This window comes from Streptopelia decaocto (genome assembly GCF_964273445.1).
Source record: "Streptopelia decaocto genome assembly, chromosome: 9".
Classification (NCBI taxonomy): domain Eukaryota; kingdom Metazoa; phylum Chordata; class Aves; order Columbiformes; family Columbidae; genus Streptopelia; species Streptopelia decaocto.
In genome coordinates this window covers 4668714-4696000 of record NC_138664.1, presented here as the reverse complement: position 1 = coordinate 4696000, position 27287 = coordinate 4668714, and the positions used below count along the sequence as shown (strand labels likewise).

The 27287-nt window shown below is 41.2% G+C and overlaps 1 protein-coding gene across 1 annotated transcript in view; it reads left to right on the top strand.

Annotated features, from left to right (window-relative positions):
* The first annotated feature begins 5969 nt into the window (after window positions 1-5969).
* The window catches only part of ARNT2 (aryl hydrocarbon receptor nuclear translocator 2), a 102732-nt gene continuing 81414 nt past the window's right edge, over window positions 5970-27287 (top strand). Inside the window, exon 1 of the mRNA XM_082060530.1 lies at window positions 5970-6190. Within this exon, the coding sequence (XP_081916656.1) occupies window positions 6160-6190 (31 nt within the window). The 5' untranslated portion in view covers window positions 5970-6159. The remainder of the gene's footprint in view (window positions 6191-27287) is intronic.

Here is a 27287-nt window from a genome sequence, read left to right as displayed (position 1 = left end):
ATGTGTTTCTATTCTCTTTAATGGTTCCTGGAAATTGGTATCTTGCATAGCTGGAGAAAGAGGGGCTAAAGAAAACAGAGAAGGAGCACATTAGAATAGAGGGCAAATATCAGACAGGCACTTCCTGCACATGTTTGTTTTTTCCAGCTGTCCTGTGCTCAAATGAAATAGCACAGCGTGCTTCAGATTCCTCACAATTTCTTATTTTCCTTAGGATACAGATTGCCTTCTTTGTCTCATGGGACTCAGACAGTTTTGTTGCAATTAACTGTGAAAGATTTTCTGCCATTTTAGGCTTTTTGCAGCTTATGATCCTCAGTAAATCTCTCTGATGAGATAAAGAAAACTCTGTAAAGAGGATAAAATGTTGTTTGTAATCCTTAGCAAAATACTCTTCATACATTCTCATTTCAAACAAGGCAAAGGATTCCACCAAGTTGGCAGCAGTATTTTTCTAATATACAATGTTCTTATACTTTTCAAACCGCCTTGCCGTAAATGTAAACGTGTCCTAGTCCTACTGTTAGTTTTATTGTATGTCACAAAGTATCAGTCTTTTGTGGATTACAGACAGGTCGATTCCAGAGATATTGCTGAAAACCTAGAAATCATGAGCCAAGAAATGACATACTTTTGTCAAGATGCGTGGATGTTACATTACTTGAATCTTTACATGTTATTGCATTCACAGGCTTTGTAATAGAGCAGATGGGGCAGCAGGAGTCTGGGAAACTGGCAGTTTGGTCCCACCATGAGCAGTGAGTGATAAAAGGCTCTTTTTCCACACAAATGACCAGCTCTGGTTTTTATTAAACTGTCTAATTTTTCACTCCAGCTGGTATTATAGGGCTCACGAGTTGAAGGGATGTGGCACAGTGGCAGGATCATTAAAGGAAGCCTTTATCTCGCTGGAGGTGATGCTAATGTGCACATTTGCTTCTGCAGAATTTAGCTCAGGCCCTTATTTCTGAAACTGGAAGGGGATGAAGATGTTCAGGAGTGTCTAGTGACTTGGAACTCCATTTCTATGTCTCCAACTCAACTGCCTCATTCACCTCCTGCTTTAAATCGTAGTATCCTGATTTAAATACACCAGAAACACATCCATTCAAATGAGTAAACTTTTATTTTATTTTTAAGTGAGAAACAAGGCATTTTGGAGGAAAAGGCTTTGCTCGTGTAGTTCTGATCTCCGTGCCGGTTTGCTGATTCAGTGCTATTTCGAGGATGTGTCATTTTGTTCATGGCTTGGGATTTTGGTAAGTAGACCAGTATGGTTTATAGCTTCTTGGTTTTTACCCAGTTGCTTCACAGAATGGTTTCAGGGTTATAATTAGGTATATACTGTGAAAGCTATATTCCCATATGCTGTGTCCAGTTCTGCCCGAGATAACCACAAACAGCCCCTACCAGCTTACTGGTGCCTATTGATGGCAGTGATTCTTCCAGTGAGTGACATTAATACCAGGAAATAAACCAAAATCTGCTTAATAAACATTGTAAAGAAAACAAGTTATGTGTTAATGTGTTTGCACCAGCTATTCCCCTCTTAAGCTTGATAATCAAGCTTTATTGTTTACATTTTGGCTGTTAGTACATAGTTAATTTTATACAAACTTAGAAGAAGCTTGAAGAGAGGAAAGATGCCTCTGTGTTTGGTTCCTAGTACAGACTCTCACTAACACAGGAGTATTGTCTGATCTCAGTCACATTTCTTAGACAAGAGAACTGTCACAACCGTTTCACCTTTAGGAGAGTTTCTCCAGTTTTCCCTGGAGGAAAAGCACTGCAGATTTTAACAGCAATAACTGTAGAGAACATCATAGAAATTACATTTCTACACCTCCAGGACTGAATAGAGATTAATGTAACTTCCACATTCCTATCAAGGTATTTTACTGCATTTTATAGGAAGAATACAATTTTCTTTTAAATTATATGGAATAGTTTAAAGAACAAGGTTGTAATTTCCTTAACAAATGCTTTTAAGACCTTCCTATGATAGTTCATATTTTAAATTTCATCATTTTCTTTATAGCTTATTTAGGCAAGTGTGGTCATCCATACATGACGAAACAAATTTTGAAAGGGCACGTAATGTTCCAGTTCCGAGTACTTGGGTGGATATGGTTGTTTAATATACATATATCATACTCGCTTCAAACTATCCAAGACTTTTGGATGAATTGGGTGCAATACATTAACTCAATTACAATGGAAACACAGATCAAAGAATGTAGCTGGGAGGTCTTATTAAAGTATGAGTCTTTATTAAAATGTCTCTGGGTTTGATTATACAGGATTAAAATGTCTGAAACTTCCCTTTGCTTCTTCATGTCCACGGAAAAGAAAATTCTCCTGGGGAAGTGTAGCTTCAAGCTTTCAGACCTTGATTTTTGATTCTGTTAAAGTGGAATTGTCACAAATCGGTAAGAAAAAAACAAATACCCTTTTTCATCCATTTTTGACACTGATCATATATTATCATCCTATATCATCCAATTTATTATCTTTTTCTTTTGTTTTTGTTTCTGGACTTTACTCATTCACATGGAGTAAACCATTTCGGAAAGACGTCAGTTTTTCTAAAGGAAATAGCAAAACTCCCCCAACTTTTCCACATTTAAACAAAATAAAAATCTTTTAGAAATTGTTAGTGCCTGGCATGGGATGAAAACACATAGGTGCAAGTTCAGGTTTTCCAATTTCCAAGCCAGTGCTCAACTTCCAAAGGCAGAGTATTAAGGAAGAGCAGCTCCAGCGAGCTGCAGTGCCCAACTGATCTATTGCTGCGTCCAGTGCCACGGTGCAGAACACACGTGTGTGCTGAGCAACAGTGTCAGTGATAACAGCCCTCAAAACTGGGAACAACCATTGTAAAGACACCTAACAGATGTTCTCTGGTACGCAATAACAAGATTGAGAGAAAAATCGCTCTTCTTAATTTGTTTACTTTCCTGTTGCAACACATCATGCCAACACTTGTTGGTAAATATATTAATGTGCTAAGCGAAGCACCCCGAGGAACAGTGAAAACTGTGCACATTGTGATTTTGTGAATGCCTTCTGTTGTGCACTTTGTATTGATATAGTGCTGTTTAATCTCCCAAGAAGGGCAGAGTCCAGCGCTGTCCCTGCTTTTACTTGTGAGGAACCCCATTCCATAGGAAATTGGCTTTCAAGGTACACAGCTTTGCATGAACTTAGAGAAACATGAATTCAGTCACTAGATTGATTTCATGCTTTACTGTGTGTGGGTTTTTTGCATTACAGCAAAAGTAAAACACAGAGCATGCACTTCCACTACTAATAGGACAAACTTTCAGGAGTAGTTCATTTCTTCTGCTACCTTTGTTACAGATCTCACAGCAGATATGGAATGAGACAGCAGGGAAGTAGTTTATTACGGATAAAGAGAGAATAGTTCCATTCATTTATAGATTGTTTCAGGGATTCTGAAAGACCCTGCTAATACTGCCTATTAAGATAGAGGAGGGGAGAACACGTAGAGGAGAAAAAAAAATCAATCTCATTTCTCAGTCTATTTAAGTGAACAAAGAACTGCATGTGGAACTGAACAGAGCGAGTCAACAAAGCTCACACCAAACCGAAAAGCAGCTTTATTTTGCGTAATTGTCTGAATCACAGTAAATTTGACAGAACATGTTCCATCCTAAGCCCTAAGGTCTTGCTGAGGTAGAGCAAAATATCAAATATGTCGGCTGTAATGTGCTCTTTCTGGGCTAATCTAATATCTCACGGGATATTATGCAAGGGGACAGCACACACAGTTGAATGGTTTCATTGGCTTATATGCAGTCATTGTTTGGTTTATTCCATACGTCTGTTGAAAGCTATGGTAGTGCACTGTCAGATCCCTCTGGGTTTGTTTCTTCTAGGGTGGCTTCCTTATCTCTAAAATAGAAACTAAATAAGAAATGTTAATGCTTTTCTGGTAAGAGAGAGATAAGATTTAACCTATGAATTTAACCTATGCTTTCAGAGGACACTTGAGAAGTGCCTAATGCTATAAATTATGGTTTTATACGGTATTTACCTAGCATTATGGTATTAGGGGTTTGGCCCTTTAACTTTTATGCATGTATATATAACTTGACATAATAGCGGCTTGTGGAAAAGCTTTCATGAGCAGTATTACATGTGCAATTTGAACACGAGACTTTACAGAAACCTAAAGGAATTGACCTGTGACCCGTTTCCTGCAGCAAGGTAAGTTACTCTGAATGTTGCTTTCCTCGTTAAGGGTAAGAATATAGAAATACTGTGACTGAGGTTCTCTCAAATCACAATGACATTTTATCTGAATGGAAATAAGCTGTATTTATAAAATACAGTTTTATTATTAGCAAGGGTAAATGCCTTAAAATGAGAATTAAGATTGCCTGCTGAGCATCCAAAACTCCACAGCATCAGGAGGCACTAAAGTAGTAAGATGCTTAGAAAAACAGCTCAACATCTGATAGGCAAAAGCACAATAAATCAAAGTAAACTTTCCAGATAAGCAGGAGCATTTTAACACTACTCTGTTTAACTTCATCTACAGGAAACAAGTAAACACAGCCTCCATGCTTTCTCCATTTTTCTGCCACTTTACATTTTAGTAGCTAAACTCTTTTCAGGTTACTTATTCAGCAAATCAAGGGATTGAGTTGCAACTTTTCATTTTGAGCACTTCCATTAACTTCTGCAAGGCTGTTCAGGGCACCTGAGCACAGCCTTGGGGAGATGCTTAAAGATTAACAGGCTTTTGCAGCATTCCAGGGTGTGAAAAAGCCTATTTTTTCCCCTCTAGTATAACATACATGCCACAGGTGACTGCTGCAGTTATTACACCCGTGGCTTTTCACATATCTTGCAGTTTGTTAATTCTGTGATATTGGTGTAGGGTTTTTTTTTGTGGTGATGTGGGTTTTTTTCTCCCTCTAAAGATCTGAGCTATGAGGTTATGAGAAAAATCTCAGATTTCATTGAAAGTGTATTTTTAGTCCTTGTGTTTGTAATGTAAATCCCTTAAAGTGCCAGCTGAGTAAGTTACAAAGGATCATTTGTTCAGTTGCACTAGGCTTGAACGTGAACATAGTGTGAGATAAACCATGGATTTTAGAGGGACATGATACAATTTCTGTGCTCCACCTGGAGAAGTGCAGAATGACCTGTCTCTGAATTCCTGGATATTTTTTTTAAAGAACTACAAGAGTTTTACATTTTCTGTTATAATTCCAGGAAATTAGTATTATTAACAAAGGACTGAGATGTTTCTGTGTAGCACTATCCATTTGACGCACCGAGTCCTCCATCCTGCAGACATACGCTGAGTGTATTTGTAATGTGAAGATGACACCAAAGCTCCTTTTTTTTTTTCCCCAAAAAAGCTCTAGGGCTCACTTCACACTTGACTGAGCTGAACGCCAGCCACACGTCAGCGTGTGTGTTGACCCCAGGGACCCCCAGAACAGCATCCCTTGAACCCCAAGTGGAGGAAACGTTGAAAGTGGAAGAAGTCGGGGTGTTCCATCCCACTTGCATCTCGCAGAGGACGCCCATCGTGCCTGGGGATGACACGCAGAGGGGTGATGTTGACTAACGGTTTTCCTCCTACACCCTCTCAGCAGGGCTCTCAGTTTCGGGGGTGGCGGGCGGGACCCCAACCAGCCCCATCAATTTTGGGGGCGGCGCGCAGGACCCAACTGCCACCCCGCGAGCCTCCACCGGAGTGCTCTCCCTTCGGGGATTCCGCGCGCTCCGGATCCCCCGGTTCGAGTCCCGAGGGCGGCGGCTGGTTTGGGACCGGGGCCAAGGGCACGTTCACCCGGGCCCTTGCGGGACGAAACGCGGGGGGGTCCCGCTCGGACAGCGGCGGGCGCGGGCCCAGCGCACATGTGCGGCCGCCCAGCACATGCTCACTGCGCGCAGCGCATGAGCAGACGCGGCGCGGGGGCCATCGGACATCTTGGGCCGCCCCGCACGGAGTGGGGAGCGCCGCCGCCAGCCCCCGGGGCGGGAGCAGCCCGCCGCCCCCCGCGCCTCCCGGCCCGCCCGCCCCGGCGCTGGCTGCCTTCCCCTCCCCCGCCTCCCCTGGGCTGCTCAGAGCGTCCCTCCTCCCCTCTTGCATTTGTCTTAATTCTTCTCAGAGACAAGATGGCAACGCCGGCGGCGGTAAACCCTCCCGGTGAGTAGCTGCTGGTGCCGTCGCCCCCTGTGCCGCAGGGAGTGCGTCTCGCCCCATGTGGCCCCGCCGCACAACACGTCCCTCCCCGCCCCAGGCACACACCCGCACCCGGGGGCGGTGCGGTCTCGGCAGCCATGAGGCCGGGCAGCCCCCGCCGCTCTCCCCTGCGCCCCCGGGCTCGTCCCCGGTCGGCGGGTCCGCCGGCTGCGGGCCGGAGGGGGCGCGACACCGGCGGTGGGAGATGCGGGCCGGCCCGGCTGAGGAGCCGCCCGCTCGCCCCGGCACCGCGGCGGGTTCCTCGGGCTGCGGGAGTCCGGCTGCCTCCTCTCACCCCGGGTTGTTGCCCTGGGGTGTTGGCACCCCAGAAATGAACAGTTTTGCATAAGCATCCGCGGTCATATGGCAGGAGAACGAGAGGAACGTGTTCCCCAGGCGAAGGCGGGTGGGGCGGGCGGCAGCGGGTTTGGGCTGCACCCTGCAGACCTGGGTCTGCCCTGGGAACTGGTGCGAGTATTTGGTTTCCCTGCCAGTACCTTGGGCCAAGTTCATTGCCAGGAAGTAAAATGGGGTTGCGAAGCAAAACAAGGCGTCGAAACTGACCAAGGGCACCTCGGTGCCTGTGAGGTCTTTGCCACGTGTTTGTTTTCTTGCCAAAGGATGAAATAAACATTTCGTGTTAATGTCCTATTTGTTAAGAGAAGAAACTTACATGAACTTTCTCTTTGAAGTTTTGGTGAGGGAAGACTTTCCCCTGGTGTTGTGTTACATATCTGAGATGCAACGTCTATTTTGATGAATGCGTGGTGGAGTAAAATGGGTTTGGGTGAAATGCTGTAGTATGTATTTTGGAGATGTACGTGGATCAACCAAATGTTGGATCATCGAGTATCCCACACTAAAAATAAGTGGAACTATGGATCTTGCACTGGGCTTAATACCAACGAAGAATATTTTTATCAAAAGCGGATTCCAGTTTTACTTGTTTTGGTATGTGATCATGTTTTGTCGTTTTTCAGACTCGAGTTCAGTTCTGACAATGAAGGGCTTACTTGAGTAAATGCCAACTAATGTTTAAAGGCTGTTCTTTGGATTAAATCCTGCTGTAGTTGGTCCTGTGGTTGTCATACTGAACGTAAATATTATGATATAAACAATTAATTTGTTTCAGTAAGTGTCAATAAAGTAAGAAGGAACACATCTTTGCCAGTCAGATTAAGTTTTAATATTGGAATTCTACATACTAAATGAAAATCGATAGTTAATGGAAGGTTATTAAATGAATATTATTTAGCTTCCAGGATACCATGCTGCGCATGATAACAGTTTCATAGCTTGCACACATATTTGGAATCAGTGAGCTGTTTTGCAGACAAAATAAAAAACAAACAGCCTTTTTTGGCTTGGTTTGCCATTGCCCTGTCAGCTCCTACAAGCCGTGCACAGAAAGATCAGCCCAGAGACAGGGAATACTCACTTTGTGAATGTAGAGAGCATTATGGGATTTTTGAAGAAACATAAAGATATATGAGGGAAACGAGCTAAGTGTGTTGGCTGTACGCATCTCTGGGCAGTGATACGACACAGTTGAAGTCAACTTGCAGTGTGGTCCTCAAACTTTTAGACACAGATTGCTGGTCCATGGGAAGGATGAGGGGACGTGTTGGTTTGTTGAAGTGAACCAATGCCTGCTTCAGGGTTGAGGTTACAGAGGTTCCATTCCTCATCTAGGCAGTTGGAACAGATCTGAGCTGAAAGACAAATTCACTGGCTGTTAATGATCCGCTCAGGTTTTCTGTGTGTGAGCGCTGCTGTCAGACAAACGTAGCTGTGCGTGGACAGCGTTAAAATGGGGAGCTTTTCAGCTGTGAAGGGGTGAGGAGAGGGGACCTCCCATCTGTACTGCAGTGCCGTGTTTCCTCTACCATGGACAGCAAAAGACAGAGCTGCGTGAAATACCTTGATTTATGCTGTATTTTTGTTAATGTCACAATCTGCTGCTTTTGTTGTTTTTTTGGATTAACTGCGAAGTAGTGCAGAGAAACAAAAACTGTAGCAAGAGGATTTTGGTACTGTTATTTTATCTTGGGGCCAGACCCTCAGCTGAAGTAACATGAAAGTAGCCCTATAATATTGGTGAAGCTGTGCTGCCTGATGCCAGTTGGCTATCTCATCTGCAACGTTAGGGGAGGACAATAGAGAGATTAACTTGTTAAGCATCTTTAATGATGATTAGAAATTACAATATAATTAAATTTTTATTAAGCAATTGTCTGGGGTTCTAATACCAGTCGATAATTTAGGCAGGACATTAACTTGCAGCTACCACAATACAAATACGTGTGATTTTAGTTATATTTTACATAGCAAAACGGGGATTAGTGGACACAGAAAAGCTGGGTGTTCTGTAACTCTGGCTGTGAAAGTCTTAGTGTGGGATCTCTTGGTACAGAACCATGCACTGCTCTGCATCGTCATCATGTTTCTCCCGTTAGATGCCGATTGATCCATTTTCCCCACTGATCCTTTTTTTAATGGAGAGTTTGAGTTACAAAAATTCATAGGAGTGGGAGCAGTTTGCAGCCTGTCCTGGCTGTGGCTCATGGGAATTTCAGTATCAGGGACTGAATCATGGTGGGGATAACACCACCTCTGTGGGGCTCCTGGGCTCTGTTAGATCTAAACTGATAGTTCTTTTTGGTGAAGTTCATCCATAGCTGCAACTGGACCTGGCACTGACAAAACTGGGGTGCCTCTGTGAGATAGTCGTCTTTCTTTCTCTTCCCACATGCTTAACCTTGGGAATGGGATCTGGTTAGAAGCACTTTGTTCGTTTGTCGTAATCCGGATGACTAACTGAAGTGCGAAACACAATACAGGTGTGTGGGAAGCTCATCTGCATTGGCACAAAGCATCACAGTTAATTTATTTCCTCCTGAAATAAGATTGGCATATTAAATGGGATTTAAGAACAAAAAAACTGTGGAGGTGTAACAAGCATCTCATAAATTACTGCTTGCAGCAAAGTAACTTAGTGCCATGCCTGTTTTAAATGTGTATATTTTTGGAAGGCAAACTTGTCCATAACTGTTGCTACTTTGAGGTCAAATTTTGCTTAACTTGTGGTGGAGTACACAACGTGGTGATTCTTGTATTGGCCAAGTTGGGATGAAAACATCAAACTCTTAATGAATTCAGCATTTCTTTTCCCGAGATGTTACTTGGTCTTGGGTGACAAGTTCCAATCTGGCTCAGTCTGATGGGTGGTCCCCCAGCAGCAATTTTCTGCTGTGACCGGGTGATGTGAAATGAACTGGTTATATCTTTTCAGTTCTTCCTGGTGAGATATCCCTCGATGGAAGGGCCGCCCTGGGTGGTACCCACAGATGCGTTGCCAAAAGCCACAAACTAAGTCAAGTCAGAGTAAAACATGAGATTTCAGAGTTTATCTAGACCTGCGCTAGAGGGCAGACCCATTAGGATGTATTTTTGGCTATATTTTAAGATTTTGTGAATCACAGAATGTCAGGGACTGGAAGGGACCTGGAAAGCTCATCCAGTGCAATCCCCCCATGGAGCAGGAACACCCAGATGAGGTTACACAGGAAGGTGTCCAGGCGGGTTGGAATGTCTGCAGAGAAGGAGACTCCACAACCCCCTGGGCAGCCTGGGCCAGGCTCTGCCACCCTCACTGAGAAGAAGTTCTTTCTCAAATTTAAGTGGAACCTCTTGTGTTCCTGTTTGAACCCATTACCCCTTGTCCTACCATTGGTTGTCACTGAGAAGAGCCTGGCTCCATCCTCCTGACACTCACCCTTTATATATTTGTAAGCATTAATGAGGTCACCCCTCAGTCTCCTCTTCTCCAAGCTGTTACATTTAACCATAAATGAGTTTTGTACATAATTACTAACTCTCCTTTAATGATTTCTTACTAAGCAGAGAACCAAAGGTGTAAAGTATGGAGGACAACATGTCGTATGGATGTCTACTAGAGATGGGTTGAGACTGAGGCATTTGGTGGCCGTGAGCGAAAGCAACTGCTGTGGCTTAAGACATCACTGTCACAACCACAGTAGCTGATGGTGGGCACTTTTAGCTTATGGCTAATCCAATATATGAAAATAATTGGTGTTGAACCTTGAAGAAAGATGATTAAATAAGCTCGCTCTTGGTTTATAATGAGTTAACAGCAAATTTTATGTCCTGTCAGCAGAAACTTGTAACTCAGCCCTGTGTCTGGGCTCTTGTCTTAAGCAAGTGTCTTGGGTTCTGGGTGCATTGGTTTTGTTTGTATGTTTTTTTTACCTTGGGAGTTAAATGTTGAGATAAATCATTCTCCTGTTTCTGCTGGACAATCTGAGAACAAAGTCATCTGTTAGCCAGTCTTACGTTTGCACTCAGGGGACTAAGATATTAGGTGCTGTGGGTGAATTTTCTTGACGATGCCTATTCCATATTCCTGAAAGGAATTGTATTTCTGAAGTTGACAATTTGGCCATTCTTTTATGGTTTTTTTTATGTATTCATAGAGCTTTGAAATTGATGACAAAAAAAAATAATCTACTTTAGTGTTTTGTATTTCAAAATTGTCTATTCAACTCAGAGCCCAAGAGTAGTTGTGTTTTATTGCTACAGTAGTAACAGCTTTGCCCTTCATTACAATATAGACTATCCAGTAAACTCCAAAATCAATTTAACAGCATTCTGGGAAGTAAATGGAGTGTTGTAGTGATGGAGGTCGGAATGGGCTCTGATGTTGCTGGGATGCAAAAAAGTGGTATTCTTTCTAAGATAATGTTAAACCAAAGGTCTCAAAACCAGAAAACTCATTAGCTAATGTGAGGTTAAAATTGCAGATCTTTTTCTTCTTCTATTTTCTTCCTTACTGTAGAATTGGTCCTCGTTTCAGTAAAACTGTGGTATGAGATGATAGCACCTCTTGAATTGTTCTGTGATGTTTTGTCCTTCAGGACTATGTACCACACAGTAACTTGCGTAGAAGAAATGTCAATTTTTGGTATTTCTAATATATAGGGTGTACAACAGATTTGACTTCAGGTTATCCCTTCTATCACAGAATATTTATTTAAAATTTGGGTATGTAGCTTGTGGTTAGTTCCAAATATTTTTTTCAAATACAATAATGTTTCCCATACCTCTTAATAAAAATGCAAACCAAAACAAATATTGCGTTTTTCTGTAATACCAGATGGTATTTTATTTCCAGTAAGAAAAATTGCTATAGAGATTAGGTAGGGAAGGAAAAAAAATGGCCTTTTCAAAAAGACAAGGTGAAATAATACTGTTGACGTAGTGCTTATTGTTATTAAGAGGACAAAAATGGGACTGTCATTATGAAGATGTATTTGGAGATTATGCTTAAATGGCTTGTGAAGATCAGATATGTGTATCATTTAGGGTAATTTTTTGGGCCATACTTCTTGATAACTGGCAAGTAAGAATGGAAAATGCATTAATTCAGTGCTACCTGCAGAAAGTACAATGTTATTAAAATTTGCAATGGAAAAGGGAAAGAAGGGTCTAGAGCAGGGGTGTCAAACTCATTTTCACCGGGGGCCACTTCAGCCTCATGGTTGCGTGCAAAGGGCCGAATATAATTTGAGGACTGTATGAATGTAACTATTCCTGCATTTATACAGTCCCAAAATGATATTTGTCCCTTTGAAGGCATCCGCAAGGCTGAAGTGGTAAAAAACAAGTTTGACATCCCTGCTCTAGAGTTTAAGACATGGGAATTTAGATCTCGGGTCTTGTTGTAGATCCTTGGCAGATTTTCCAGTCTATCTATAGCAAAGTGTCTTTGGGTGACCGGCTGAATTTAGAGATGGATGAATCAGCCCTGGATGTGCTGTTCTCTCCACCCGGCACTGTGGAGCGCACAGACGCTGCCTTGGCTGCAGAAGCATGTGGATACCAACCCAAGTGACAATATCTTCTTGACTGTAAGAGTGTGCTTAATAAACATTATGTAGGAAGGAAATCTACAAAGATAGAGGGGCTTCTCCACCCAGTCTGTAAGATAATTTGTGCAAAAAATTAGATTTGCTGGACAAGACAGGCAAAAAATTTGAAATCTCATTGCTCTATGAGCAAATTGTAGAGTTGACTTCTTGCTAACAGTATTTCCTTTGTTCAGATGTAAAGTATTTCCTGGCACCCCTTCTGTATCAATCATCCTGTCAAATGAGGAAAAATTTTATAAGGCTGCAATTGTACATTTTCTCTACGTTCTGATTATAATCCAGATAAGATAGATTCACATTGTTAGCAAAGAGAAACTTCAAAAATTAATCGTGCATCATCTTCCATTGTTTAAAATAAAACTCCAAATGAAAATCAGTTGATTTTCCCACACGGACCAAATACTCATATTTCGGCTACTCCCATGAATGAACTGTTTTATCACAAAAAGTTATAGGATTTCAGCAAAATATGGCCTTTAAATTGCATAAGTTACATGGTTTGAAACTTCAGTATCAAGCACAGAATGCCTATGTTTTAATAAGAGCTGGTTCAAACTTGTATTTGGATAGTCAAAATTTCAAATAGATCTTGGTTTTATTGTTTACGTAGATTAATGACTGTAGTCATGCGGTGGGTAATGAATTAGAAGCTGTTTTCAAGATAGATGTAATTTCCTTTTTTGTACCCAAAGCACGCTAGTCTTCCTTGGGCAAAGCCATCTGCACAGGGAGAAAGAGAAATCCTTTGTTTTGCATACTCTACATATTGATGGATGTTTCTAAACTTTCTGCTTCCTCTCTTTTGTCAGCTGTGATTTCTATTTTGTCTATCTTTGGTATTTCTATCCTGTGGTTTCAATCCTGCTTTCCATTCACATGCCTCTACCTTTCTTACGGCTCCTGTAACTACCCTATTTTAACCGTGGTGCTATGCTGAGCTGAGTACTGACTTCTTAGTTACTGTTGTTTAAATGTAAATTAATCCTGGCATTGTACTGGGCCTATCCCCAAGTCTTTCAACAGCTTATAAATTCAGACTCCATTCTATAGGTAGCATCTAAAGTCCCCCTTAAAGGAAAGTGGTACTTTTTCTGCCGTACATAACAACTGTGCTGCCTTCCATGTGACCCAGCAGGTACTGTAAGATATAATCAGTTGGCTCCAATTAGCAATGTGTATTAGCTTACATCTACCCTAGATGTATACATGTTGCTGTTTTGTTCAAGGACAGCTCATAACATTTGTTTCAAATGTTTAGATTTGGGCTGCTGCCGATTTTCTCATCTAAATGTCAACCGCATGTGATAAATAGAATAACATAAAATAATTATGATTTTTGTTCTCATCAAGCAAAAGGGATGTTGAATTGTTTAATTGTTGGCTTTGCCAACATGCAGATGGGAAGGCTTTTCAGGTAGGTTGCTCACACAAAATGCCTGAAATGGATAGTAATTAACAACTGGCTCTTCATTGGTATGTTAATTATGCTGCCATTTGTCCTGGTGCCTGTCCTTGTTTAAAAGTGCAGTTACACTGAACTGAAGCGTTCACTTCCTGGCAAACACAGAATGTATCAGAACAGTTTGACTCTCAGATATATGCAAATATTTTATGGGAAGAGGCATGCCAGTAAATCACTGAGCTGCAAAGAACAAAAACACTGCATATTTGTATTCCTCGGAGGTAAAAGCAAAACCTGTTTCTGTGGGATACACAGGCCTGATTTTGAGAAATGGTCTTTGGTACTTTCCCAGTTATAATCGACAACAGAATTTCATGCAAGTAGAAAATTGTAGGGACTTGTTACTGCTGGCTCTTTCTGTTAGTAAAGGTCGGTGGACATCTGGGTGCTGTGAAATGCCCTTGCAATGCATGTGTTTTTAAAACTGTATTGCCTGTAATATCTGGATGGAAAACCAAACTGAACTGGATATGCTTTTAAAATTCAGGATAAAACTGATTATTTTGAGTGCAAGGAGAGTTAAAGTAACTTCTTATGAATAGATCACATCAGTAGTCTCAGGTCTTATTTAACTTACAGTTTAATTCTTTGGAGAATGCAGGATGTCTTCTGTTGTGGGGATGGTGCTTTGCAGAGTGCATCCCCATCCTCCAGAACTACTGCAGTGGGTAAAACCAGACTGCATCTGGCACGGCTCTCGAAGCTATTTGGTAATGTCCTAAAGAGGGGCAGGCTGGTGAAGTTACGTGGCTCACCAGTGTGTCACTGTGCGGCTGGTATTTTAATTTGCTAAGCTGCTGTTACATGGAAAGCGGTTGATCTGCCCAATGCACAGTGACCCGCAACATGTGGCAGAAGTCAACCACTGAAATTAGGTGCCGTTCATAACAGTAGCTGTGGGAAGTGGATTACAGTCATAAAATTAGCTGTAAAATGGCACTAGCTACTGTGTGTCACTGCCCTCTGAGTCATGTTTGATCTGTTTATTGACAAAATTTTATTGCTGTTGGTACTGCAGAGCCAGTACCGCCATGGACGAGCTGGATTTCAACTGCTTTGTGTCCAAATAGCAAAGTTGCTCCCTCAGTTTTGAGTCCAACTTTAAAGACTTAAAATAGTGCTATCTAGAAAAGCTTGTTTTTGAAATGCTTAATAAAGCACATGCTCAATAAATTAATTCCTGTGTTCCCAACCACCGAGAGGCAGCTCATTTAACAGCAGTCTGTGGAGGCTGGTCCTGCGAGGGGGTTTGGGAAGGTAGAGGTCAGTCTGACGATGGCTCCTGTGAGTCACGTTCATGTCGTAGTAAATGGGGACACCAATGGTGTCCTCAGGTTTAATTTTTTTATTTGAAGCATCCATAAGAAATTGCTTGGCCTCTTGTGCATAGCTCTGTCACCCCTGAAAACGCTCTGTGCTTTCTGTATTGAGTAGTGGTTTGATCAGTAGAAAACAAGGCTGTCTAATGAAAACTTCCCTTTACTTTTATGAGTCAGTGGCCTTAGGAATACAGTGGCAAATTACTGGAGCTATATAAAAGTTCCAGTGTTTCTGAGATGAATGTTCTTCTGCTAATTTGTTTTGTTGATGCTTTCACATAAACCAGAATTTTTTTCTGGTTTATGTAAAAAAGAAACAAAAAAAAAGTTGAATTTGCTGTGCAATCAAGTTTCTGGGAACAGCAATTGCATCTTAGCTGCATTGCATTTTTGCTTACTAGTGAAGGTCTGAATTATGCATTTTCATTGTTGAAATTAAAGGAGATGAACCATCACTAAGAAAAATACAGGAGCATTTTCAAGCTCTCATACAAAAATTGGACAGTAAGACTTTCTGAATGCATGAACATATTTAAAAGCTGGACTGAAGTCCTAATATTCCTCAGCTCCTTTCTGGTAGACATCGTATCAGACCAAACATTTTGTTTGGGGATGTTCAGACCTTCATTGACTGTGAAATATGGTTCCCATGGAAGAGGCGTCTGTCTGCTCTGCAGGAGGACGGGTTCCTGCTGCCACGGTCAGGTCCTCCTGCCTGAAGGGGTTTGGAGGTCACCACCCCAGTGCTGAGAGGGCACAATGTCTGTGCTCCACCTCGGCTGCTCCACGGCCCTGCTGTGGATTAAAGACTAACGGAGTGGATTTGAGCTGCATCTCTGAGTGATAACCATGAGCAGTTGAGGTGTTGAGGACCTGTGTTCTTGTCACCTTCCCATCATGATGTTGGATCTCCAGCAAAGGGTACAGTGGACTAATGGAATTAAGAATGTCTTAAATGAGCATTAAAATCTTTCCCAAATGCCACGTGTTGAGGCTTCCAGAGTCCAAATTTTGCAGCTCCTACACAAGTCCTTAAAAGATGTGTAATGTCTGTGTAGATTCTCTGCCAGGAGCTCTCTGCATCTATGAGTTAAGGTTGTTCCAAGTGAAACCGTTTCTTTTATTGGGGAGATAAGGCTGAACTGGATTCTCACTAAGAACAAAATGTGCTAGATCAGACTTGTGCTACATGGAACCTCTATCTAAAAGTAGCCTGTCACAGACATTTTACAATAAAGTATACAATTTTCATTGTGGATACTTGGAGAATAGGACAGCGATCGAGAATTTTCTTCCTTTTTTGTTGTTGATGGGCATTGTGAAGTACTTAGGTTTATATGAGTCTTTGGGGCTCCTTGTAGTTTATTCAAGCTTGAGACTTGGTTCTTGAATGATCACAGCTGTTGTTTTTATTCTAAATTAAACCGTGTGTTTCTGTACTTGCTGTACTCTGTGATATCTTCTTCATACACCAAATGAACCTGTGCCTTCCTGAGATGTAATACTTTTCTGGCTAGATACATCTTGATACTCTTTCACCCTTCAAACAAGCTAATATCATACGTTTACAAATTGTTTCCTGAATCAAGATTTAATCTGATTTTTTAAATGGTGTCCTCCTTCTGCTTCTTAAGCCCTTTGGTTCAGAACTGTAAAGGAGACTCAGGTTTATGATGGTTTTTAGCAGTTTAGTGAAATCCTGCAGGTTCCGTGCATGCTTTAAGAAAGGAGGCCATGTAAATATAATATGTAAGTAATGTTTGAGGTTAGGCAGCTGCAGGATGGCACTGTAAAACAAAGTCTTAGTGCTGCAGCACGATAGCTGAATTAAAAGATGGGTGGTTTTACTTGTTGGCATTTTGGTTGAGTAGAATCAGTTGGAGATGTGTGAGTGGGTGGAAGGAACATTAACATGAAGTTCATGCTGAATTATGTTTTGCTTGAGGAAAACTATTCATTAGTCTCATAGCTGGCACATGCCTCTTTATTCCCTCTCTAAAGTAGTATCTGACTACTTTGATGAAAAGGTTGATATGACATTAAGGAATTGGTTCTGCCTCATCTACTGATGATGTGCCGAAGCCTTTCTGCCCTTGGCAGAAATAAGACACAGGCAGCGTGCCAGTCCTCGCCTCGCTCGAGGAAGGGCACGCACGGGGGACACGGTCCATCTCTTCGGGTGTTGTGTATGGAGGTTAATAACGTTGTCCCTGAGTCCAGCTCCAGACCTCACTGTGTCTCCACCTCAGTGCCTTTGTTGGTATTGGTTTTTCAAGATGGTCTTAAGGACAGAATGTTCTTTCATCATTGCTAAATTTAAAATGACTGTGGTAATTATGAGTAAGAATTTCAGAGACCAATAAATTCTCACTTTGCAGGAAAATTCTTGGCTGTTACCAGCTGCCTGCATTTTTCACTTTTATTGCTGGCTGGCTCTCATGTCTGAGAACTGACCAGGCAGAGGAGAGAGTTTTGTGGTACAGGCACTGGGCAGGGTTCAGATTTCCCACAGACTTCCTACTTAACCTCTGACAAGTCATATTCCCATGCCACAGTTAAGTCATCTTATTCTTGTTTCCATTTCTCTTGCCTCCAGTTTGCATGTCCTGTTTGTAGGACTGTGTATTCTGAGATGCTTTTATCATGTGTGTCTGTGAAATTACATCAATTACAAGGGGGTTTATAAAATGACATATTTGTAGGAGAGTGTGGAGTGCAAGTAGAGAATTTTTTTTCATTGTGATGTACTAATTGATAATGTTTTAATAACAGGCTTTTATTGCAAACACATTTATGTTGGATTAGCAAAGATTTTTTTCTCCCTTTGGGAAGAAGGGGACATTAAAAAAAACAGAACAAAGAGCTTCTTTCTCCTTGGAAACAGCAGATATTATTTATTCCAGGCACATGAATAACCACTGATTTGTATTTTCTTTCTACAGTAGGTATGCTGTTGGGATAATGTGCTTTTTAAGTGTCTCGGCAAAATCTACACAAGCATAGGTGGGTAGCTATTTCAGTGCTGAACTACCAACCATCCACCTAGCTTTAAAGTATTAATATAGGTTTTACAATTTATTTCTTGCTATCTTGACTTATGGTTGCTTTTGTGACTTTGAAGACACATTAGTTTGTTCTCAGTCAGTTACAGTTTGAATTAATATAGAGAACAAAATATTAGTAGCTTCATACACAAAAGAAATGATCAAACTGTATGCAAAACACAGTTACACAGAGTGAAAATGATGAGATCGTTTTCAAGTGTTGGTTGTGTGTTTGAGAGTTGAATTTTAAAAAGTAGGAAAAAGCATTATATGTGGGTATTTGGTTAGTAAGTTAACTCAGACCACTCTTTAAATCAAGTCAATGAGCTGTCACTGGAAGTAAATACATTTTCAGAAATCAAATCATGGTTCTTTGTTATGTCGCAATGCAATGACAAAGTATTCCTGTGATTGCTTGGTAAGTGCCTTTGGTTGCCACCAGTTGTTTGTGTGGTTGTGGAGGGTCCCTGTAGTAGCTGGAACCTGATCACCGAGTTTGGCATTCAGACCAATTTTATATGTCCTTTGTACTTGTCTGTGCTGCTCTTCAGTCAGTAAATATCAAAGCAAACCCCTTAGTTCGGTCAATATTTACAGACAAACACTCAGCTTGTTTTTTGACAAACATCCGCTTTGTTTATAGTGAGGATTTTTTCAGTATCATTCTTCACTTCTGTATTTGATATATCCACAGAACTGTCTGTATGCTTTTGGGAAAAAGTGGCTTGTAATGGATGTCGAATCATGTTTAGCATCAATATGGGGACATGGAAGAATAATGATTTGTTATTTTGCATTTTTGTTTGTTTAGTAGTTCACTGGTATAACATCCAGTGAATTCTTGTATTTTCTAATTATGAAAGAGCAGGAAGAGTGTGGCCATTACAGCTGATCGCTTTTTCAAAGCCAAGCAGAACTTACCTGGAAACATCCAGATCTCTGGTAGGTCCCAGTTGAATATTGTGGAAGACCAGCATACTCTTTTCAGGTGGCTTTTCAAGGTCCACTTTGATTTGAATCTGCAATTTTCTGACCCACAGACCTTTTTCCATACTCTGAGGGCTGGACTATAGTGCTTCATAAAGTGGGCCTGGAGTTTGGAAAAATAATGGTTTGGAGTGATAGATGATACAACCATTCTGTTCACTTGGACATCTCATTTGAGGCATATGAAGTTTTTGATCCTTGTTACCACTACAAGAAAATGAAGTTAGCTGTTTTCTTATATCTCTAGAGAAAAAAATGGAAGGAAATGTTGATCAGAAAATCTCCTTTGACTTAGTGGAAGTTCAGTGAGGGATAAAAGGAACTTACTGTTTAATATGCAAGGCTCAGGCTGGATTTTCAGAAGGGAGTTAAATGTGGGATTTCTCCACCCACTTTTTACACAGAAAAAGTTGCATTAGAAATTGTGAGGAAATGGAGAAGTACTAAAGCTATTTTTAGAACATGTTTTGTGATGCATAGTGACATTCTTTTTAGGGTGTTTCACATAAATATTCTCATTCTTGGTAATAAATTGGGATGTGGAAACACCTGAAAGGCCAATTAGTTATCATAAGATCAAAAGAGCACCATTTGCTTGTTGATCAGAATTGAAGTCGTTAGTACTATCAATAAAATACTGTTTAACGAAAACAATAGCATTCTGATTACCCAGCAGTGCCCAAAGACACTGTAAATATACTGATAATTAAGTGATTGCTGTTCTGAACAAAATTTAGAATTAACATACTGTTCTGAGGCACAGTGAAAAAAATCTTTGTAATAGTAATAAAGGCATCTGAATTGCAGGAGTAAGTAATTTTCAATGAATAGTTTAAATCGGAGTGGTCTAAGTTTTATATCTGTGTAGTCGGACTGCTGAGCTTCCCATAGCTAGTGTGCGGTGGATGTCTCCATATGGGTGGGTGCATCACAAAGTCCTTGACGCCAGCTTGGTCAGTGGCTGCAGGGCAGCTCATGGGCCACCACCACAGCATCAGTGGTCGGTTCAGTCTCATGTGGTTTGACAGTCGCCACTTCCTCAGAAATACTTTGTGCAGATCTTTCATGGTGGTCCTTACCAGCCCCTCCATGACTTAGCTCGATATGGTAACGAGCAGAAATTGTTTCTTCTGGTGGCTGACCCCATGCTCTGTTGTAGTAGGAATGTCAGGTTCAAGATACCATTTCTGTCTCCTTGAATTTTCAAATTTTTAAATTTAGGATAAGTTTTATAAATACTTGCAGCTGTGAACTTACACAATGTTCACTGTGCTTGTCCACCTCATTGAAAATGGGCTATAAGAATATTAACATGAAACAATTTTAAGAAGGGACCAGGAATGAATCCATTTACAAAAACATCTCTGCTCATTATTTAAGAAATATCTAATCAAAGTTATTCCAACTTGAACCAAAAGTTGCAGTCATAAATACTGCCTTGCACACACATGAAATGTGACAGCTGATGTCTATTATAGTTAACAGAAAACATGGACAAGAATCAGGTGATGCTGGCAAATAGCAATGATGGTATAAAACTAGTAGTCAGTGATCTAAAGCAAGGGAAATGCTTGATTTGTTAATGAAATAAATTAATAGTTGTAGTTGGCTAATTTCTTACCTTTGTAGAAGACGCACTTATGAGAAATGTTGCATCCCCTGCTCATGATGTAAAAATGGGCTGTCTTGTCCCTGAAAAATAAAGATTTTCCAGGCCCAGCATTCCTTTTGCAGCACTGGCCAAAAGCAGGTGCTTGAACGAATTATAAAATCAGAGCAAGGGTGTTCGGTGCTTCCCCCGGGTACCTTCCCACGCTCCGGCCGTGTGTGACTCAGAGGCTTCTTGAGCCAGGCATGACATTTGTATTTTGTAGCACTCAGTGGATTTATTTTCCACAATTTTGGGCAGGCTCTGCTAAACCCCACAGAAACTTCCAGCATCCACAGCTTCCCATCGCAGAGAGTTTAGGGCATCCAGAGATAGTTGTGGCTGGTCAGGAAGGCTTGGCCAAAGAAGTGAGGGTGTGGGAAGGTGAAAAAGGGGAAACGTGGCAAGTTGTGGGATGGTTTGATAGTAGCTAAACCGTTTCGCATTGTCCTTGAGGAGTGAACAGGCTTGGGGTGGCTCCCACGAGGGGACAAAGCAATGCAATGGGAGGAGGAATCTAGTTTGGCTGTTCTGCTTGATACATGTGGTCATGAGAATGGGCAGCAAGAGACATCACGTCGAGCAAGGCAGGAAATGAGGAATGGTTGGATGAGAGGGTTTTTCTTTCTGTGTAAACTGAAGTCCGATCTCAGCAAGTCTTAGTAGAGCGGAGGCAGATGTAACAGAACTTGGCCATGACTGGAATCACGGTAAAGCTAATGGTATGTGGTGGTGTGGATTGCCTCTTTTAACCGGCACTGAAACAAATCGGGAGTTACTCGGTTGGCTCTTTGCTTTTCTACAGAGCAACAGATCTTACCAAGCCCTTTTAACAAGCAATTAGTGATAATCTTGTGGGTCAGGGCCATGTGCAGGTGTTTTGCCTAATCCAGTATTGTTGTGCCGGGCTTTAGTGTAGCCTTAGCTTGTCTTGCAGCTTCCACTTACCTCCTGATGTTTCACTGGATGAAATACAGCAAGTGTTCTGTTTTAAAAAAGGGGAAAAAATGTGCTGTACATGCATTTCTAAATGAATGCCAACCAAAACAAGCTAAACGAAACAGAGCTGTTAAATGAAGAGTTAATAGACTGAGCATGATATGCCTCTGAGAAACTCGAAGAAAGGTCATTACACTTTATTATTTTTTCATGGTGTTTATTTGCCAGGCTGGGTGTGTGCTTCTGCAGTTTTGGTGAGTTCATTAATGGGTTCGCTTTGGCCACTTCTGCATAACAGAAGAGCCATATAAGGTATTTGCTAGTTCTGATGCTAAGTAAAAATTATGGAAAATAACTTTGAATGTTACCTTCTGTTTCTTGCACACAACTTATAATTATGCAGTTATTTTTGGCAAATACGAAATGTCAGAGGAGGAGGGAGTATCACCATTCATTTCAAATGGAAATGATGCATAGTTTGGAGAGCCTGTTTCTTTTTGGTGATTTGTTTAGTACTTGTGCCACATGCCACTAATAATATCAATAAAACCTGGGCAAATTAGGGTAGAAAACAATTAAGTGAAGAACTATGTTATATCGGTGCACGATGATGTATATAACAGCCTGAGACCAGGTGGGGTCACATTCAGCATAAATAACCCTGCTGCTGTTGACTGCAGCTTCACTGTGGCCCTTCATGGAAGCTAAGAACCCTCCTCTCTTCTTTTAATAAAGGTTCCATCAATCCTGAAAAAGCCTTTCAAAGCCAGATTTTCATCCTCTCTGCCAATTGGCCTTTTACAGTGGCTGCCCTACTTCCCTGCCTGATTTGCATGTGTATTTTCCCACTTGCAACTATTTATACCTGAGAGACTTGCCAAGCATTGCAGGCTCAGGTTGTGTTTTCAATGTAAGGCTAGTCCAGGTCCTTAGATTTGCTTCTAGCTTACATTTTGGTGCACTTCCAGACTTTGGATGTGAGAAGTGATTTTTTTCTGATATTCCAGTCCAGGATAACCATGGTGAAGACCTAGGTGATGTTCTGCTTGAGTTAAATCCCCCCTCCTATGGTGAGAAAGATTTATCAAATTTCAGAGCAGGCCAGCTGCTTAGCTTCTGCAGTGGAGACAGAAGCCTTGTTTTAATTCTGAGGGGTTTTATTGTTTTCCAAGACTAGACACATGCTTTCAGAACAAGAGTCATTAAGGCCTCTTTTTTAATCTTTCCTCCTTATTTTGAATTCCAGCAACCTATTTTTCTTGATGGAAATGGTCATAGTTTGGCAGGACTTGTCGTATGTATTGGCTTTTGTTAGAGGGAGTACGAGAAATAGCTCATCTAAGCCAGAGGCTGAATAGGTTGAGAAGAGATAACAAGGAATTATGAATGAGAAGTGGAAAGATAGCTGAGGAGAGATGCATGGACGTACATGAGAAGGTGAATTGGGGCCATGCCATTTGTCAGGAAGACAAGAGGGATGAAGGAGCAGCTGCTCTTTCCCTTCTTCCCAGCCTAACCTCAGATAATAATGGATATCTTCTGTCTGTACTTCAAGTTGAATTTTTAGTCTGTAACAATCTCTGCAGTAGGTGCAGAGATGTGACTCCAGGTCTTCTGCATCATGCTAAAGGCCATTCTGAGTTTATTCAATATATATGCCTTGATGTATGTGGAAATTGTTGTGCCTTGACCACAGGGTAAATCTGGATGGAATGGAATTACCAGACATGACTGGAATGAGAGTGATTAGCATGAAAATTAGAATTGAAAAGAACTGTTGTCAAAGTAGCATTCAAAATCACTTAGAAGTACAGAATGAAACCATTTTTGGTGTTACAAATCATAAGATTGACATTTCCACAACTGGGTTTTTGGGTGCTGTGCTTTCTGCGTGCCCAGCTTTAGATGCTTTGTAGGACTGTGATTTTCAGTGTCGGCTGCTCATCCTGCAGGGATCTGACTTGCATTGTCTCTCAAGCCGAGCACTTAAAAGCAAGAATTTTCCCCTAAAGTAGGCCAAAACTCGCCCCAAAATTTTGTGCCTGCATCCTGCCTTCTTTTGCACGTCCCCGTGGTGGTGTTGAACTAGAGGGCACACACAAAAGTGTGGTTCATGCTGAGATTCCAGGACTCCACAAATGGGTTGTATGGATGCAACAGTGGAGATGGAGGCACTGTAGAGGATTTCGCCTCGGATTTCACAACCTGCTCTCCCAGTCTACTGGTGGGACATACAGTAGATATCTCTTAGATGTGTTACATTGCACTGACTTGAGCATCTGCTCCAGAGTCAACGGCGTAAAAGGCAGTGGGCAAGATCACTGGATCTGCCCTCAGGACCACCAGCTAGGCCACTCTCTTAAATGTTTGGTCACTGTCTCTGCTGAACAGTCAGTCCCCCCAAAATTATCAGCTTAATTGCATCATCTCCCTCCCCTGCATGTGTACTTAACATTCACCTGTGACGCAGACAGATGATAAAGCTCTGATTTTAATTTTAAAAAGGGAGCGTTTCTCTAGTAACTATTTGCAGCATGCCCTAATTTTTTCTTCAAGACTACGGGGGGGGACACCCTCCTCCCCCCACAAAGTACAGCGCATCTTGGTGGAGGGGAAATTTTTAAATTAAGTAGGATTTATATGTTATTCATAAAAGCCCTCCCTGTCTTAGTAGCTGTTCCCAGAACCTAAATGGTTAAAGTAGAAAATGTTAGTAATTTTGCTGCAAATAAATTGATCAGTATGCAAGACGGTTGTCACCGGCTGAATCATGGTCCACAGTTAAGGTAAACAGATCTGTGATGACATTTTCTGAGCAGAATACCAATGCTGCTACATTTCTTCCCAGAGGTTTCTGACACTTCTTATATGCGGATAAAATTTCTCGCCGAGAAGGTTTTGTTTAGAGGAAGGAAACAGCATCTTTGCATGAGACTTCCTTAAAGGTGGGATTTATTATATTTCCTGATTTGTTTTCGTAATTCTGTTAAGAGCATGGAAAGGAATGTTTTTGCTTTTCTGCATATCCTCTCTGTACAGTAGATCTTTCTGATGTGGAGTCTATTTAAAGTATCTGGCAATGGAATGCAAGTAAAACAGTATTAACTGAGTTATCAGGAACAATGAAAATGTTTTACTTTTTATGTTCTCTGAGAGCGAGCTCTGTTTTATAATCTCTACAGTAGCATATAAAAGCAATAACTTGAGGATACAGCTAGATTTTTAGCAGAGGTGTTTCTGTGAAATATTTTTGGCTACATGATGGCTTCTTGTTTTCATTGGCATATTCTAAAGTTTATTATGATTTAGTTTATTCTTAAATGTCTGTGCTAGGCAGAAAATCCCCTTTGCAACTGACTGCAATCAAAACCCTTTTTGCTGAGACGCATCTAGCTCCCGTATGACTTCAGGGTATGGAAAAATACAGTTTCTAAATAAGTTTTAGAAATCTGCTTTCTTAGAACATTTAAGATCTCTGTGTGTGATGCTGTTCATGGGAGACGGAACATTCGTAATTCTGCGTTTAGCCTTAGATCCACATTTATGTGGAGGTGATTGACATCTCAGTCGTTCTGTGGATCAGCGGCTGGAAATCTGTCGTGTTTGTATTGCTAAAAGTAGAATGTTGTTCATTTAATCAGGTGCTGGTATCTGACTTTAATCCCGTTTATTACAGTAGATAGTGAAGGATAAAGAGCCCTATGGAGAGCATGCTCAGTACCTGACATGTAATAACAAACCTGGAATTGGTTGTTAAAAGTTAATGTTGGGGATTCAAACTCCATTTAAGTTGACAAAAGCATTTCTCCTGTAGGTTTCAGCCTTAAGCCCTTGTCTGGTGTCTGTAGGTGAGGATGGTATACACTGAGATGCCCGAGGGGCTGAAAATCGCGTGGTTAATAGGACCTTTTGTAAGATGGACTTACAAAGTCTTGTCATGCACAGCGTCTGGTTGTATTTCAAAGCTTCACAGCAAGATGTTCGGCTGTGGTTTTTGGAGAGGGGCAGAGCAGGAAACACCTCCGGGGCTGTGCGGTGCAGGCACTGAAGATACCTGGCTGCGCTTCATGGGGGTGTCTTGGCAAGTTGCGAATTTGGGTGTTGGAGATGGGTTAGAGCTGCATTTCAGGTGATGGACCTGGGGTGGGGCTCAAGATTTAAAGTTTGGGTTTAAGAGTCATGTTTTAATAATTCTCTGATAAAAAAAGAAGTCCATGTTCATCCTGGCGTGTTGCACTGTCCAGTAATTCTTGTTGTGGTTGTAGTTCACATACACTTTCAAGGTATCCTTGAGCAGCATTTAACTTGCTTTTTGTGGTTTGCTTTGGAAAGTGAACAGTAGCTGTTTTTTGTACAGAAGTTTGACATGAACAGGGAATTTATTTGGAATAAATCCCAGTATTTTATCCCTGTATTTTCAATGTATGTTTTCAGATTGTCTTTTATTTCAAAAAGATCCCTGAATATTTGGGGGGTGATGTACATGTGGCGCTGGAGGAAAGTCTAATATCCAAGCTGGAAGTGTTCAGCAGTGAAATTAATTCTGGACAGAAATGGAGGGACTAATTCTGCCGCTTTTACACTGTCCCTGGTTCATGTGGCTCCTCTGGGATCCGCAGGGTGAACCTCAGCGTTAGTGGCAGGATCAGGCCTGTGCCCAGGACTAACAGCAATAAGACAAGAGCTGTTAGGTGCCATCTAACTGGAAGAAGAGCTACTGAGATTGTTAGTGTTGTACTGGGTTTTATTTTAATAGCATTTCTGTGTTCTTTGGCAGATCCCCAGGTAACTTTCGAACTTTGAAATCAAATACTGTGTGGATTTTTACAGCAGGAAAGTGATTTCTATTTGACACTAAGGAACTTATTTTAAATAATTTTTTTCAGAACACTGTCATGATGGTTGTAGATGATTTTCATCAGCATTCCACCTGACCTTGTTTTACTTTCTGAACATTATACCTTTATGCTCATGTTTTAATTTAGGTAAAGTAAGCAACACTTGTTTTATTTCAGTTGGCAGAAGGAAGGTCCACTCTCAGAAGGTCCAGACTCAGAGAACAGCTTGTCTCCTAATGTTCATTGCTGCTGAAACACTTCTGTGAACATCGGTGTTAACATCTGGCTGCATGTGGCTGTAGATGAGCCTGGAAACATGATCTTTATGATTGTTGACCCAGCATGTCTTTTTTTTTCTTTTTTAAAATTCATATAACCACCTTGACACCTGCCTTGGCAGTGCTGGGCTTTCATACTAGTTTATGCTACAACAGAATAGCTTCATTTACTTTCAAGGGGCTGCCCTACATTTATATTGATGTAACTTTACACAGTCGCAGGTTACCCTTCTGATTTTATATATATATATATATATTTTTTTTTTTCTTTAGGTCTGTGTCTGATGGACACTTTATTTATTTTTTCCCTAATGGTAATAGCCTCCCTGGAGTGCCCTTCTACCACTGTATTTCTATCTGAGATTCCAGTCTGTGGGTGTCTTTTTTTCCTCTGTCTCGCTTGTTTTCTTCCCAGAGCACGCACAGACAGGTAACTCCTCGGGTGCTTAGTCAGAGGAGCAGTTGTTCCATCAGATTTATCTTCCAGCTCTACCTTCCCAGATTGGCCCCTGTTTTTTGAGATAACATGTTTCTGCTTTTCTGACTAGCCCTTTTTTGTAGATGTAAAAATATCATCAAAGATCTGGTCCTTTTAGAT